The 15926-nt window shown below is 40.2% G+C and overlaps 1 protein-coding gene and 1 long non-coding RNA gene across 14 annotated transcripts in view; one reads left to right on the plus strand and one right to left on the minus strand.

The window, feature by feature from the left end:
* The window catches only part of LOC116425156 (Rap GTPase activating protein 1), a 256513-nt gene that overhangs the window by 27189 nt on the left and 213398 nt on the right, over positions 1 to 15926 (minus strand). The window contains exon 1 of one of the 13 annotated variants that reach the window (XM_031972532.2): positions 1595 to 1850. The exons of the other annotated variants lie outside the window; for them this stretch is intronic. Within the exon in view, the coding sequence (XP_031828392.1) occupies positions 1595 to 1630 (36 nt within the window). The 5' untranslated portion in view covers positions 1631 to 1850. Of the gene's footprint in view, positions 1 to 1594; positions 1851 to 15926 lie in introns of those variants that run through there. 13 annotated transcript variants of the gene reach the window in all.
* LOC116425179 (uncharacterized) lies at positions 5010 to 5619 on the plus strand. The gene is made up of 3 exons (XR_004234636.2): positions 5010 to 5248; positions 5321 to 5396; positions 5492 to 5619. It is a non-coding gene; the product is annotated as an uncharacterized LOC116425179 (long non-coding RNA).

Below are 15926 nucleotides of genomic sequence, written 5' to 3' on the forward strand. Positions count from 1 at the left end.
AACGCAGCCCCAATTTTTTAATAATCCCGACGATCTTGATCGCGGGTTCATCTTTTCGGGGTCTTAACCTGAAACCAATGCAAGTTTTAATTCTTGCAGATCTTTAATTTCGATTACTAAGTAGTAAGCTAGTTTCTCAATATTAATTGATAAGAAAAATCCATGCTCATTACCGAAAATCTGAACGGTAGTCCTGAAATTTAAAGAAGTTGAGCGAAGCAAGAAATCTCACGTTTCCGTGACTTCGTCATGATTCTTCATTTCTATTGCAAAATGATATGAAGATATGAATAAAATGTTACTTATATATTAAATCAGGAACTATAAGAAGTACTTTACAATTCGTTCAGATTTTCATGAAGCTCATAAAACCGAAAAATTAAGCCTGACCGTAAAAGGTTCCTACTGTCGGCCATGTCGCTGAAAAACCATAGACAGTTAAATTCTCGCTTTCTGCGTTTCTTCCTTACACGTAAGTGAATCGTTCTTTTTATCGTGTTTGTTGTTGTTCCCGCGACTTGCACGCTTTTACAGTTGCGTAAAGAATGAAACGTAAACGCGGAAGACCGAGTGCAGTTAGCTGTGTCACACCGAACTGAAATGGATCGCGTAACGAATTTATGTGGCTAAAAGGAAATTGTACGAACGTTTCCCGTGCGCGCGAGTAACTGTTTGTAAGCACAAATTATTAGCGTTGCGAGCTTGTAGCCGGTTGATCTGTTGGTTTTTAATTGTTCTGCTTTTTGCTGTTAACGGGGAGATTAAGTTTGACACTGTGTCGAGGTTCAGCTGGGATAATCGGATCAAACGGATCCGTAAATTGATGTGTGCGTTAAATGAGAGCGGATTGAAGTGAATATTATTATATAAACTGTACGTACAAATAACTAAACGTTGAAACAGCAAACATTGCTACACTGCTTCTGGATGTAGGGTAATAAATGAATAAAAGGATAGAACGATCGATATTGTTATTAAAGAATCTGATTTATCACTGTTCTTTTCATTTCGTACTTATAAACGTACAGGTGCATCAAAATGAATTTTCATTTGAATATCTCTCTGAATAAACTCAATTTTATCGTCGCACGTAGAAAAAAGAAATAAATATTCAGTACATATCCCGAAAATTACAATGACATTTGAATATCGACACATTCGTGATGCAATCGTACATCATTTTAAATTCCGTTTCTTGCTGCCACTGATACAATCTACGTCATTTACTTGATTACCTTGAAGTTACCATATTTAACGGTTTTACGTATATGGATCCCGGTGTGTTCAGCTAAACGAACGTCCAAATGTCAGTGTAACTAACGCGTCGAACCGAAGATTGTAGTAATTATCCCATCTACAGTTTTCCTACTTAATTATCCTACAATTATCATTTATCTGTAACAATCGTCCTATCGACACGCGTCAACACTGCTCCAAATCTCAAACGAATCTTCGAACAAAACATCGCACATCGGATCACACAATCAACATACAACCTCGAACAAATTACATATTATTCACAACGAACAAAACCAGTCACCCCGAGCACGATCGGTCAAACAAAACCATATTCTGAATGTCTAACATCAAATACCGGGAACATCGTTGAAGAACTGAATTCCATAGGCATTTATGGCTCGACCAGATTAGTCCATTCTGTGATCATAGTTAATTGCCATTCCCGTCTGGTCCCGTCGAGCTCCAACGGGCGAGCGTCGCAGAAACGAGGGAAAAGAGGAAAAACAAAGAGAGAACGGTAAACGAAAAATCGCGATTCGTATAAAATTTCCGTCGCGTCGCGGCGTGTTACAGCCGCGGTGCTATCGATCGACTGCGAAGCGGAGCGGTTAGAAGAAACGGGCCGGGGCCCGCAGGAAATCGAGATGTCTTTGGCTATTCAACGTGGTCATGAAACCAGAACGATTGAATGGCGTCGTAAATTGGAGAAGGAAACGAACCGATCGCGCCCGTAAACGTCACTCGACACGAAATTCGTATTACGCTCCCGCGGCTGAATCACGAATATTTAATATACTTATTACGCGATACAGTTGCGACCCGCCGGATACGATTCACAGTTTTATACGTCCGCCCCTTGCGCGCCGCGTTATATAAACCGGCCATCGGTGTACCGGCTTCCACTTACTTACTTTCGTTTAACGCCGAGCTCGGTCCAACGAAATCGGCGCGTTCGGATCAACACCGGCGACACCTTCGATCGGATTCAACCCTTTGCGCTCGAAAGCTTTTCGCTTGAGATGTTCGATAGTTCGTAATCAGGTGCAGTGAAGATTCTTTGAAATGTATAAAATCTTCAGCAGACGAAGCTAAACGATACAATTGCTTAAATAATAGGAAAAACAGAAACTACGTGTTGATCTCTTACTGTTTTAGTAATTCGATCGTTTGTTTGCGACTCAGTGTTAGAAACATGAAAATTTCATGTCGCCGAAATGTCGACATTCGTCCGCAAAGGGTTAAAATGGATTTATCGAGAAAACGCGCATGAATTAGGGAACAAAGGTATTTTCTTTGAATGTTTCACGTGTTGCTGCAGTGTACAAAGGTTAATGGTAAACACCAAGGTTTGTAATTTCGCTGTATTAGATCATTTGGCGACTGGGAGTCGCCTCTCGAGTGCAAGGGGTTAACCCATCGTTACGCGACATCGCGTCGGACTCGCGAGGAAGATCTCGAATTGAAACGAAGGAATCAATGAATTATATTAACACACTGTACGCCGGCTGAATTGCAGCTACTAGAAACGCGAGCGTCGATGATTATATTAATGTACTTTTAATCATCAATCGAACGACAATTTGTAACTTACGAGAAAGAATGAGGAATTCGATTTTGTAATTTTATTTTGCATTTGTGTTGTATATATCTAAAATGTTACATTAACTATAAGTAATACTTATTCTTTCATAACAAAGGCAAATGATAAAAGAAATAATTAATAATGATTTGGTATCACAATACTCATATTGTTATCCAGCTACTTACGTCATCAAATAGTTTTATTTATCAATTTTCTGATTGTTATTGTTATCAAGCAATTTGGAAGCTCCGGTGATAAGACTTAATTTAATTAATTTTATTAATCGTAATCGGCCCAACAAAATGATAAAATTTAAAGTTCAATATTAAATTTGATACAGTGTATCAACACATGGAACGTCGAAATAAAATAGTTCTGTCACTTAATTTATGCAAGGTATTCCTTTATGTCAGTTGTAAAAAGTGTCATTGATATTTCAACAGAAAATAATGAATATTTGTTGAGAAAAATATTCTGGAATGCAAAGGGTTAATAAGCGATCAAACACGCAACGGATACAAATCGCTAGCCGTTGAAATTTCACTGAAAGACGCAACGTAATTTTTCACCCAGCAAATAACGATACCAATGGAAACATCGGAACACCTCTCAACGTCTCAATAAATGTTCATCCGCGAAACGGGAAGAAATACCCCGGCCCGACTGTCAATACGAGACTAAACAGTTCCCATGGGAAAATAAATTCAAACTGTAATACGTCCGGATGTCAATACGAAGGACGCGAGCATGCTCGAAGCGTACATTGGTTCATAATGTTTAACCGCGCTCGGTTGGATAGGCAACAGCCGCCAGACCGGTTGAAATATCGTTGGTTTACTTATCAACTGTCACACGGAAGTATCATCGAATTGCCGGCCGTGCGTATTATTGACATAATTATAGTATTCATCGAATATCCTCTCCTCGCTGGGCGAATCGCGCCAGGAAGTTCAAGGGTTTCCGTCCGAGAGGTGTGCGAGTTCGATTGGTCAATATTTAATATCCACCTAGCCTCGGCCGGCTTATCCTACAATGGAACACGTGTTTCTTATTCTTTTTGCTGACCGTCGCGCCGGCTTGCACACACGCCGCCATTTCACGTGAGGAACATCGGGTGAAATTTTTAAACATTGTGCTGACTCGCTTGGCAGACGTTGCACTCCGTTTCCATGGGTTGATATTTGAATTGATTTAACGCTAAAACTACCGGATGGGTCAAAATGACCCATTCTTGATGCTTTTTTCTTACAATTATTAACACATTGCGCACCGGCAACGAGAAATCTCGTTTTTATGTAAAGACACTTAGCTATGCTTCGCTAATTAGCACGGCATTGGAAAAAATATAAAATTTAATTCGAGTTGATTATCTATTTAAAACATATTACATAACAGTATATCTGAGTTTTTCTATGTATAGTGATATAAGTTGACCTCACTGACAAATTGCCATCCGCACAATTCAGTTTCCTGAAAATTAGCCGGTACGCAATGTGTTAACACATTGAATGCCGCATGATTTCATAGAGCAAAGTACACAGAATGGAAAAAATATAATATTAAATCATTTGACTGAATTGGATTATTATCATTGCACGTTCGTCAAACTGAATGTCACCGCAATGGGTAGCATCATTTATGATACAGACATTTTTGGGAATAATCATCGTTTAATTGAATGAATGATAATACTTCGATTCGGTGACCCCCATGGCATTCAACGTGTTAAAAAGATAACAGGTGTTTCTCTAAGAAATTATTAAAGAAATTCATTTACCAACACGCAAACTGAGTTGTAAATCGATTGTCTCGATATATGCATTCTTGGATTTCAAAAAGTCGATTTAATTGCTTGATAGTTTTAGTGTGAATGGTCTTTAATTTCATTAAAATGAAGATTGTCAAAATAAATCTTGTTTCGTGTTATCCTTTGTTTTAATAGATATTTGTAACGGTTTCCTAGATAAGGTTATTCTAAGTAATTAAAATTGTAAATTGTATTCTTTGTTTTTATAATCGATAGCATTATGAAGATGCTTTCGTGAGAAATTGTTTAATTTACTTTTCTGAATGGATATTGCGGTGACGAGATATTTATGTTGTAAATTTCATTAATATTGAAAGAAGCGGCTGTAGTCGATTGAAATGTTCGAACGGTTTAATTATGAAAAATTTGGAATGCAGGGGGAACGTTACAGTTGAAATTGTTCAGTGAATTTACATTGTAACGTGGCGATACAGAATCGTTACATGAATTGACAGTAGAATATTCTGGAATAATTATTCACGATTCGCCGATTACAAAATACCTACGATCTTCACTGTAAATTGAAGTGGTGCCTATTAGGGAAAACACGTTTCGCACGGAAGGATGACGATGCACAGAATTTCCGGAACTAATACAAATTATGTGTATAATTTTGATTGGTACGCGCTCGAAATTTTCAGTAGTTGCATTAATGCAATGGAAATGTGTCGATAAAGCTTCGTTCGTTTTAGACGGGGGCCATTGCCGCCGACAAATTCGGAGTACATTACACGTGATGCATGATCCTCTGCACAAAGTAGGAAACAGGTGAGAGCTAGAGCAAATAAAATATGTACCCTGTATGGAATTGTAATTGCTAATTCCGGCGATTTAAATTGCAAAAATGTTGCTACGCTTTTCAGTTTAAGGGGAGATCGGCATCTCGGAATATTAGAAGGGTTTACACGAATGCAGAACATTTTTTTGAACGGATTTCCGGCTGTGCGCACATTCCACGGCAATTTTTTAATGGGAAAATATTTCAACAAGGTGAAACGAATAAATTCAACAGCTAACTTCTACTAAGTTACTCCCGACCAATTTCAATTTCTAGTGATTGAATATATTCATTATACCTTTAACATGACAATAAAAAAGTCAACACGAAAATAATCTTATTAATCTTCTACACTGCAAAACTCTTAAAATATAAAGAAAATTTCGTTTCTTCAGAACATAGGACTACAAAAGACAGGTTAACTTTCTATGTAGAAAACAATAGCGCAGAATGTTAACACCAACAATTCGTTGTTTTATAAAAAAGCAGAACTATTGATTAAGATTAAAAAATCGAAAATATTCAACACCATCGTAAACGTCTTTCGATGTCAACGACATTTAATACATTTTGCTATACCGCGAAACTTGAAATTTGTTAAATTCATCATTCCCGAAGGGAGTTCGAACCCATTCCCTGCCGAAGTAAGTCGATAGCCGTTGTAAAGGTAATGGAAATGACGCGGGCACTCGTTGCAAAGGGCGGTGAACGGAAATAATAGGCACATATGGTGTTGCGGCAGGTGGTACTATAATGGCGAACGACTGCTCATGAATATCGTTACACGGCTGATATCGAGCAGGCAATTGGTTCTTTCAGCCTCCAGCTCCGTTCGGACGTTCTGACCTCCATCGGCCCGAAATATTTCGCAAGAAGAAGGAACGATTTCCATTCGGCAGACACCGACGTGTGTCCCCTAACACGCTCCATCTTCGTTTCTATTTCGATCGCGCGAAGTCTCGTATTTATTTGCCGCGTGGACGTTGTTTAGTCAATGAAGACGTTGACATATTCGTCAGTGTTCCACTGCGTTGACGTATCCTACGGGCACACGGATTTATCGGGAGAATTTTACGGGGACCAACTGAAAGCCTGAGCTTTTTATAAGATGGAGATTCTTGTTTAAACCGAGACGAAATTATTTTTCAATTGTTAAGGGTTTGTTGGAAATTAAGAGTTAAGAATAGAGAATCAGTTTCATTTTTATTTCGTTTGGTTAAGTATTATTCTATTGCCATTTTGGAGTGCTCCAGTTTTACTGAAAAAATATAGTGGAGTTATCGAAAGTAGTGGCGAATATTTTAAGACTAAAATGTTAGAGTTCTAAGGACTAAAAGATGTATAGCTTCTCTTACTAATAGATCATTTTATTCTATAATGACGCCGAGTTCATTTCAACCTACCATAATAAAAATACACTTCTAAATTTTCATTTTTCTAAATGAAATCTGCATACCCGTGAACTTAAATCTCTATAATCCATTTCTTACACCAATCAACTCTCCCAAGTGCATGAATATGCCCAACTCTATACAAATTCACCAATTTTCAAACGAAGAACCTCAAAAACAAATATCCAACGAATTCTCCCTCATCGAACCTCCACAAACAAATGCACAAACTTAATAAAGCTTCACAAGCCAACAAAAACCTGCGACAGCTCCAAACAACAAAATACCAACACCCAAAATCTTCCAAAACAGCGAACCTTCCTAGAATCCAACACAACAAATTCCTCAAAAACTCTCCGAATAACGCTCTCCCCTGAAACTCTCAAAAAAAATCTATACAACCTTATTCTACACGTGCTAATCTAACTCCCAGTCGTCTGAACGGTCCCGATTATTCAAGAGGCCGGAATTCCTCATCGAGATCGAGGGACACGAAACCGGCGAGCGATCTAAAGATAGTGAAACGGGAGTCGCGATGGAGTTTCAGTCGGTTCCCGACTTTTTCTTCCACGATGATTTTCCCGGCTGCCGGCGTTCCCCGTCTTCCCCAAAAGCTTCGGGCTTTCGGGTTTATATTTGGCAGCGATGGGATAGAGGAACGACGAGACGCCGCGCAACCGAAAGATCATCGTTCTCTCTTTATTCTTGTTTTCGACATGGGGAACGCACTCGGTTCGCTTATATGTGCGCGCGCGTGTGTGTCCGTGTCCGTATGTGTGTTTTTTCCCCGGCTGTACACGAATTTAGAGGCACTTAAATTAGTGGACGAAGGGCAAGACGAAAAGGCGAACCTCCAACGGGAATGAATGGCACACGAACGTATCGGGAGCCACGGGTAGCTACAGCCGGTCGAAGATTTTGAAACGTAATACGACCGGCCACATCCGCATTACTTTTCACTTCCTGCGACTTCCTTTTATCGTGCGGTTTCCCTGCGCCCATACGAAACTCGTGAAATTTCTACTCTTTTCCGTTATGATTCGTCCGTCTCGCTTCTTGTTTGGTTGATCTTTAAGCTACAGGTTAAATTTATGTGTAGGGAGTCATAGAGACTATTCTTCTAGATTACTACTTGTAATTTGTAGAGACGATTGACGATCAATTACAAAAGTAAAGTAACTACATTACTCACGGATAAAAAGGTTTCATCGTTTATGTATACATATTAAAAATTATCAAGGAAACTCGTGTTAAACGTAAACAAGTGAGGTATCAATCGAGAATCCATTGAAAGAGGAATCGATAAACAAATGGAAAAGACGGAGTTGATCGGTTCCGCCAACGAAACAGCTCAATTATCGCGTTTCGTTCGTTCCGGGCGAAATTTGCGTTTAATAGATCTTTTCTTCTTCTTCTCCTCCGAGTCCATCGTTCGACCGTTTCGCAGCCCCTTCGCAGCGATGCTCGAGCACTCGCAGGCTTGTTAAAATCCCATTCATTCTTGAAATCCGTTCAGACGGAACGGGAAAGTTCTCTGTCTACGTGCTTGCACGCGTCGGGTCTACGCATTCCGTTGAACAGCGAACCTTAAAGCGGTTTTAGAGTGAACGACGACTGGCAATTTATAATCGCGCAAGAGTTCGGCCCCGTCCCGCTGCCACCGGTATTTTATACGAAGCGCTTCCTCCCGGTCGCCGATCGAAATTGAAATTTCTGATTTCGCCGCCGACTGAAATTGAAATCTGTCGGCTCAACGAGTTAGGTAATGAATTAACGAAAAACGAAGGCAGCATTTGACGCGCGTCGATGTATTCATCAAGATATTTAATTTCCATTGCAGTAACTGAATTGCAACACTGAGTTCTTACGAGGCTTTCACCAAAGAATATATACAATAATATATAAATATTCATATAATTTTATTGCTCAAAATGTCACTTTTAAGATATCGATAGTTATTAATAATAGAATTAAGTTTCTATATACCAATGATTGAAAATCAAATATGAGATTCTATAGTTAACGATAATTCTCAGATGTAAATGGCAAAACTGCTTAAGTAGTTACAACTTGATGATAACTGAAGCAATTAATGCAGCGGAAACGGTGGATATTATGCTTCTGAAATTGCAGCGAAGTTTGTGACCGATATTTGGCAGCACCACGCGCAAACAATTTATCATAACAACGCTGTATGCTCGTTCAGGTGTGCTACACGGTAATTCCCCAGAAACGTTCGTTAATGTTCATACTTTTCAGCGGTGCCGGCCTAAATAAGACTGCACGAGTTCAGAACCCGTGAATTGCTCGCCGGCTCTCGCCAAACGATACCAAACAAGCAACGTGAATTGTCTCGGGCGTAGCAGTTAATGAAATTCTGCAATGAAAGTAAACCTTCGTTAATGAAACTGTACAGTTTCTAATTATAGTTATGCCCGATACGTTTCGAGAGGATAACGCGCATTATATTTTACGATGATTGTAATGGGAGAAGCGTTTCTCCTAATAATAATAAATTCGGAGCGGTGTATAATTCGAAATTAACTTCAAGCCGCTCGTTAAAACGAATAAACTTAATTACGCCGGTTTACAAAAATGTTCAATCGGCGCGGCTCGCGTATGAAAAAGCGCCCTTGAAGCGAATTAAACCGACGGTGAAGAACGTCCGACGGGGGGAAAAAAAAACATTTTGCGCCAAGTTCCAACCCCCGCCGTGATTGAGAGGGTAGTTACAGGAAGAGATCGGATTATCGGGTTTCATTTCACTTTTTTCCGTGTTCAATCGCTTGTAAAAATTCCGGAAAAAATACGACGCGCAGCGGTCACCTGGACGAACGCCAGGGAATTTTTGCCGATTTTTCGGTCGGGAATCATAGCCGCGAGAAATCGGAAACGCGCTCGCGAGAAAATATATTTCTTACCGAAGCTCGAAACCAACGCCGTATGTATTTCTATAATAATGATATATCATCAATACAATTCATAAATTAATCCAGTTTCTGTTCGCTATTATTACCGTGTAATAATAGTAATAATGATATAAATCAAAATCTCTAATTAAAACACCGATCGTAATTTCCGATCAAACGATCTCAAACATTTCTGTCATTCGTTCTGCCGATGCGCCCGCGTTTTATCCCGAATTTCACGTCGCGAGTCATTTTCCCCCGACTCGTTATGCAGATTGAAACGTTATTCGAAACGAAGGAAGCCTGAAATTGTCAATGCAGATACGGAATCTCGCATACGGATTTAATTAATGCTCGGAAGCAGGCGTTCCGCGAGCATCCGCGGCCGCACGATATGACGCCGCTAATGTGCACGATATTTCACAAGCAATTGAACAGTTTACCGGTGCATTACATTTAACTCTGTGCGATTGAACTCGAACGGGGATATGGGACGCCGCGGAATGGAACGATATATCATAGGGAAAAGTTTCCCGCGGAAACTGCGCCGTGGGACAGGGAAAAGGACTCGACTCGCGTATAATTGTTGGAAACTCGCCTATATTCGATCGAAGTGCCACTGTCCTAGATCGAGAAGATTTTTTTCTTCTCTTCTTCTTCGCGGAAACACGGTTATGGTGTGAACAATATTTGAATTATATTGTACATTACGATATTTGTAACTTTGTCTCCACAATTGAGTTCCTAAATATAACGTCGTAGTTTATAATTTCTAATAACAACATCTATGGGATTAATTTCATCTTCGTTATGCAAAATATAGGATTACGGTCGTGAATACGTGACGCTGGTAGCACGTGTTAATAGGTTCACCGTTTTGTTATGTTGAAAAGAATAATAGAACACTGAATGAAATTGTGACGTCGAATCGAAAGAATACACGGCGTGGAATTCATTTTTTTATTTGTCCTTCAGCACTGATTGTTGCGACGTTGGAAATAAACATAAATAAAAAAACATTTATCGCTGTGTCAGTCACCGAATGATGAAGCGCGAACGGAAAATCCGATGACGGCCGTCGACGATTATTACAACGATGAGTTAATATTGATAATATTTAGCGGCGAGTGTGTATTTCGATAGTGAAACGTAGAAGAAACTAATAACAGGCATTTAGATATGCCATTCGATTGTTACAATGTGTATGTATCATCGCGTCGAAAATGCAATGAAATTATTCGAACGGATTTAAAGGTGTTCCCTATTGTTCCTCTCGAGAGCCATGTAAATGGTATGAGAAGAAAAATGAACATGATTATTGTATGTTAAAATCACATGATCTGCGATTTAATCGAAGACACGTTTCATTAAAGTTTGAACCGCATACAATGACTCTGAACAGTTTTCCGAACAAATGTTTAACGCGAGCAGAACAAGAATAATTATTCGCGCGTGTTATAGATTAATTAATAGCTGAATAATTACTGGATAATAATACATGCCAAGTTTACGCGACCTGTACCATTATCGACGCAACGCGACGCAACGCGAATCGTATTAATAGGTCCCCGGATTAATCGAGTTAACGAGAACGACATTAAAAACATTTTTGCTGGCCGAAACGTGCAACACGACCAAATGCACTTCTCCTTTCGTTCGCCGGTGCAAATATCAGGCTGATATTTAGATAAATATCAAGTATCGCGTTTACGCGTTGCCGGGTGACCAGAAAATTACAATCCACGGCCACTCTTCGCGTAATTATGCACGTACGCGTTCACGAATGATGTGTCGGGAACAATTTAGAATTCGTTTTGATTGCGTAATGTTTATCGAGTATGGCTACATGCTAATTACAGAATGATCGAGTGAAAACACCGAAGCAAAGTTCGCGGATTTCGTCTTGCGTGAAATGTACGGACACTAATGAATAATATAAAATCCATTCCCGCCGTATGACAATTATAAAAAAAAAAAATACTTGAAAGAAGTTACAATGTGATTGTATAAAAATTAGAGATTTAAAATTAATATTTAGCGCGTGGTAATCGAAATGATTAGAGACAAGTGACAAAATGAATGAATAAAGGTATGACAGGAAGTTCACTGATCAAACACTAATGAATAATTTAAAATTGATTCTCGTAGCCTAGTAATCGTGGAAAGTGATTAGAAACACGTTCCAAGATGAACAAATAAAGGTATCATAACAAAATTTGCTAACGAAATTAGACTTCACCGATAAAATGCTAATGAATAATTGAAAATTACTCTGCGTCCCATAATAGTTACCGGAAACGATTAGAAACACGTCAGAAACTGAACAAATAAAGGTATCACAGGGAAATTCGCTAATGAGATCAGGCTTCACTGATAAAATGCTAATGAATAACTGAAAATTATTCTCTGTCCCATAAGAATTACCAGAAACGATTAGAAACAGGTTAGAAAAGTAACCGAGCAACTAAAACTCACCGCAACGAAATTCACGGATTCACCGAACCGATGAACGCTAATGATCTCGGGAACGTGTCCGATTTACACGCCGCGAGAATGAACCGGTTACACCGCGTCGCCTGCGAATATTCGATTGTAAACAACGCAGGATCGATTGTTGACGCGGTCTGTTTTTCAATCGCGAGCGTGGACTGACGAGAAAGCCTGTGTAAGCAAGTCGCTCGCAAACATTCGGCAACCTCTCGTTGCAAAATATTTTTGTAACGAATTGTTGCCGCGGACGATGGGCATTCGACAATTACGATTATCGAGTAACGAGTTTTATAATGAAACTTTGTATTAAATGTTAATTACCGTACAATTAATATAAACACGATCTAAAACAATTCCACGTTAACACGCTGTTGATCACTTAACAACGGTACCATCGATAAAGAGAAATTAACGTTGAAACTGGCACAGGCGATGAGTGAAACATAATCAAAAGCGGACAACGGAGTACCAACTGCAGTGCAATAACCGCGAAAACAGGTATCCCCCGTCAGACAATTAAAAAGCCCATAAAACACAGGCTTCCATAAAATTTCATACAATTTCAGTCGGTTCTCAGCCCACCGAAACGGACAGTCGTGATAACGAAATCCCGCGATATTTACGTTTCATTAACCGCTCGCGGTCGAATGCAGTCACAATGAAGACTTCGAACATTGATATCTAAATTCGAAAGCTACAAATGAATCATTTAATCGATCAAATAATCAGAGATACATGTAGTTCTCTTTTTCCTAGTATTTAAGACTTCGATACACAACTCAGCTTTTCCAGGAGGAACCTTTTCAAAAGTTTACAAAATTCTCGTCCGCGAAGGATAAAACTACCCCGTAGAAGCGTAATGATTCGGCCGACAAACGGCAACCGTTTAATTCCGTGGTGGGTCCGGTTGCGTTGCACAATAAAGCCCCGCGGGCACGAAAATAATCGCGGCAGGACGCACGGACGACGGTGTTTTTCGCGAAGACATCGGAGATCGTCATGTTTCTAATAATACCGTCAAATAAATGGTTCGCCGTCGGCGATTGTTTGCTGCGCTGAAAGATCGCGCGCGCGCGAGGTCCGCGTCGGACGGATTTTCAATGCGATAATACTCCGGTTCCTGTTCCTTCTCCTGTTCAGATAATGAACACGTAATTAACCGACTTACCGCGAAGCAAAACGCTGAACGCGCGAGGAGAGCAGCCGATGACCACGGCCGCTGCACGTGCGAGCATTAATTACTCCCTTCATAAACGCGACCGTGCAAATATTCTATGGTTAATTATTCGCACGGCACCGGGTTTTTCCCAGTAATCGAATTGAACGCAGCCGAGCCGGGAACATAAAGGGGAAAGAAGAAATGTTCGTCTCGCCAGGATCGCCGGCCAGCGCTATCTCGCCGATCCGGCGATAATGGCGTCTCGCGTTGAAGCGGGTTCCCCTGGGTTGTGGTATTTTAAAAAATCGCGAAGACTCGGTCGTTATTATCGATCTCTTTACACGTTTCGATGACAGTCGAGGCTGGGAACGTTGTAGGTAGCTAAATTCGATGATGGCTGAGATTAGGGACTCTTATTCAATGTACATAATGCTGCGTGATCAAGTCAATTCGAAATGATATGTACGCCTATGCACTACCAAAGGACTTCGTTTCATACGTAAATTTCAAGGTAATTGAAATTGGAAACTTCCAAGCAATGTTTTGTGTGGGTAATATTATGTTGTGAGTTAAATTTGGAATTATATGTGTATATTATTAGATAACCAGAAGATATAGAACGCATCATCATTGAACTTCCAGTTAGCTGGCCAATAAGAGGAGGGGACTATTAATGGTCCGGGACAGCTGTAGACTATGGCGCATAAGTGCCATGGAAAGAAAAGTGAGGATCGTCGGGGTTGGAAGGTCGCCAGGTCCTGGAGTAACCGCTAACCCAGCACTGATAGGATTCTAGCTCCGGGAGAGCCTTCGGGGAACTAGCCCATGGGTCGAAGGGAATATTGTTGATCCAGGGTAGGTCTGGATTTTCATAGCTAGGTGTCATGAAAGGAAAGTGGGGATCCATCAGTCAGGAGAGTTGGCAGATCTTTGGGTAACCGCCAGCTTAGCACTGATGGGACGTTAAGATCAAGGTCCCATGAAGATGAAACCATGTTTCGAACGTTCTGAACAAATTCTTCCGTGTCGAATTACTTAAACACTGAATTTACCGGTACACACATAGTTCCCTGTCTGACAAATCACCAGTTTGACTTGTGTTATGCTAAACTTCAGAGGAGGATATAGTTTTATTAGAATGACGGGCACCGAGCATAGTTTTCTCGAACAGAGCTTTAATTACACGGTTTCTTTCAGCCATCGTACGTTCAGTTAAAAGAATTTGCACACAATTCTGTACACTTTTCCCAACAATTAACTGGTTGCATTATCCCAGAATTATAGAAGAAAGAAAGGAAAGAAACAAACTCCATACAAATGGAAATCAATCTTGATGGGCGACAGCGCAACACTCGGTGCGCCGAGAATGAATACGCGAGGGTTTCTAGGATTGAAATATGAAAATTCAGTTAATATCGCACAGGAGGAATCTTCATTTCCTTATGTATCGAAACGACGTTACAAGAAACAAATTGTCTCGTTTGACAAAACGATATTTCATGTGCAACTTAGTACGGACGAATAAAATACTGTTGGCGCAGGATTTGGTTTCGCCTAAGATTAGAACGTTCAAAGAATTGAATGCGTCCGTAAAGGCGCAACAAGAAATAAGATTTTCATTTTGCATTATAGCGTACAGCTGTCGTCGACCATCCACCTGGGGAGCCAAAAGGCTGTTTTCGTTCGACCAGTTGCCAGAATCTGCGAGAATGACGCTGGAACGATTCCAAGGTTTAAAGAAGACCAGCTGCTACCATTCAAGATGCTATCGTATAATTTTTAAATAAACTCCGTCAAAATGGAATAATTGGGCTAAGAGTAACTGCACGTAAGTACATCTGTCATAACTGTTGTAAAACTGTAACATTCCTGCCTCAACTTGGAACAGTAAGAGTCATTATAAGGACATCTGTCAATACATTACACTTCTCTCTTATTTCTCCTGAAAACTTCACAGAATTGAATGAACAGCAAGAAAAGCACACGATTAACGAAACAAAGTACTAAATAAAGCTTGTCTTAACAATTTCCCAAGAAAGAGACTAAAAACGGACCCTCTTGACCCATTTGCTATCTCCAGCATTAACAACAAGTATTGTAACCATTTTTTCTCTTTCCTTACAATTTTCCATGCCCCGTATTCACTATTCACCTTCCATTCACCCTAAATAACTCAATTTTACAACGCTAACGAATAAATTACTGAGGAAGGAAGTAAGAAGGCCTAAGAACGGCTAAGGATCGAGTATTCAGGCCACGCGAGCCAGGGCTTGAAAGTCTTTAAAGATTAAATTCTGAAGGAGGCCCTACGTCTCTGCAGGCAACCGGCTATTCTACGTCGGCATACGTGTGCACCCGCCATAAGGAAAGCGCAGGTAAAACCGCGGGGAAAATACGACGCTTTCCTGCAGGTAGATGCGCCCGTAACAGGTCATAAAGGCGGAACTATAATGCCGCGCTACTATCTGATTGTCTGAACCAGCAGTTTCAACGCGGATAATGCTCTACGATGAATTTTCCCCGTGTACGGTGCAGTTCTTATGTCTAAAGAAACGTCCATTAAGCTAGAAG

This window comes from Nomia melanderi, chromosome 5 (genome assembly GCF_051020985.1).
Source record: "Nomia melanderi isolate GNS246 chromosome 5, iyNomMela1, whole genome shotgun sequence".
NCBI classification, from domain to species: Eukaryota; Metazoa; Arthropoda; class Insecta; order Hymenoptera; family Halictidae; genus Nomia; species Nomia melanderi.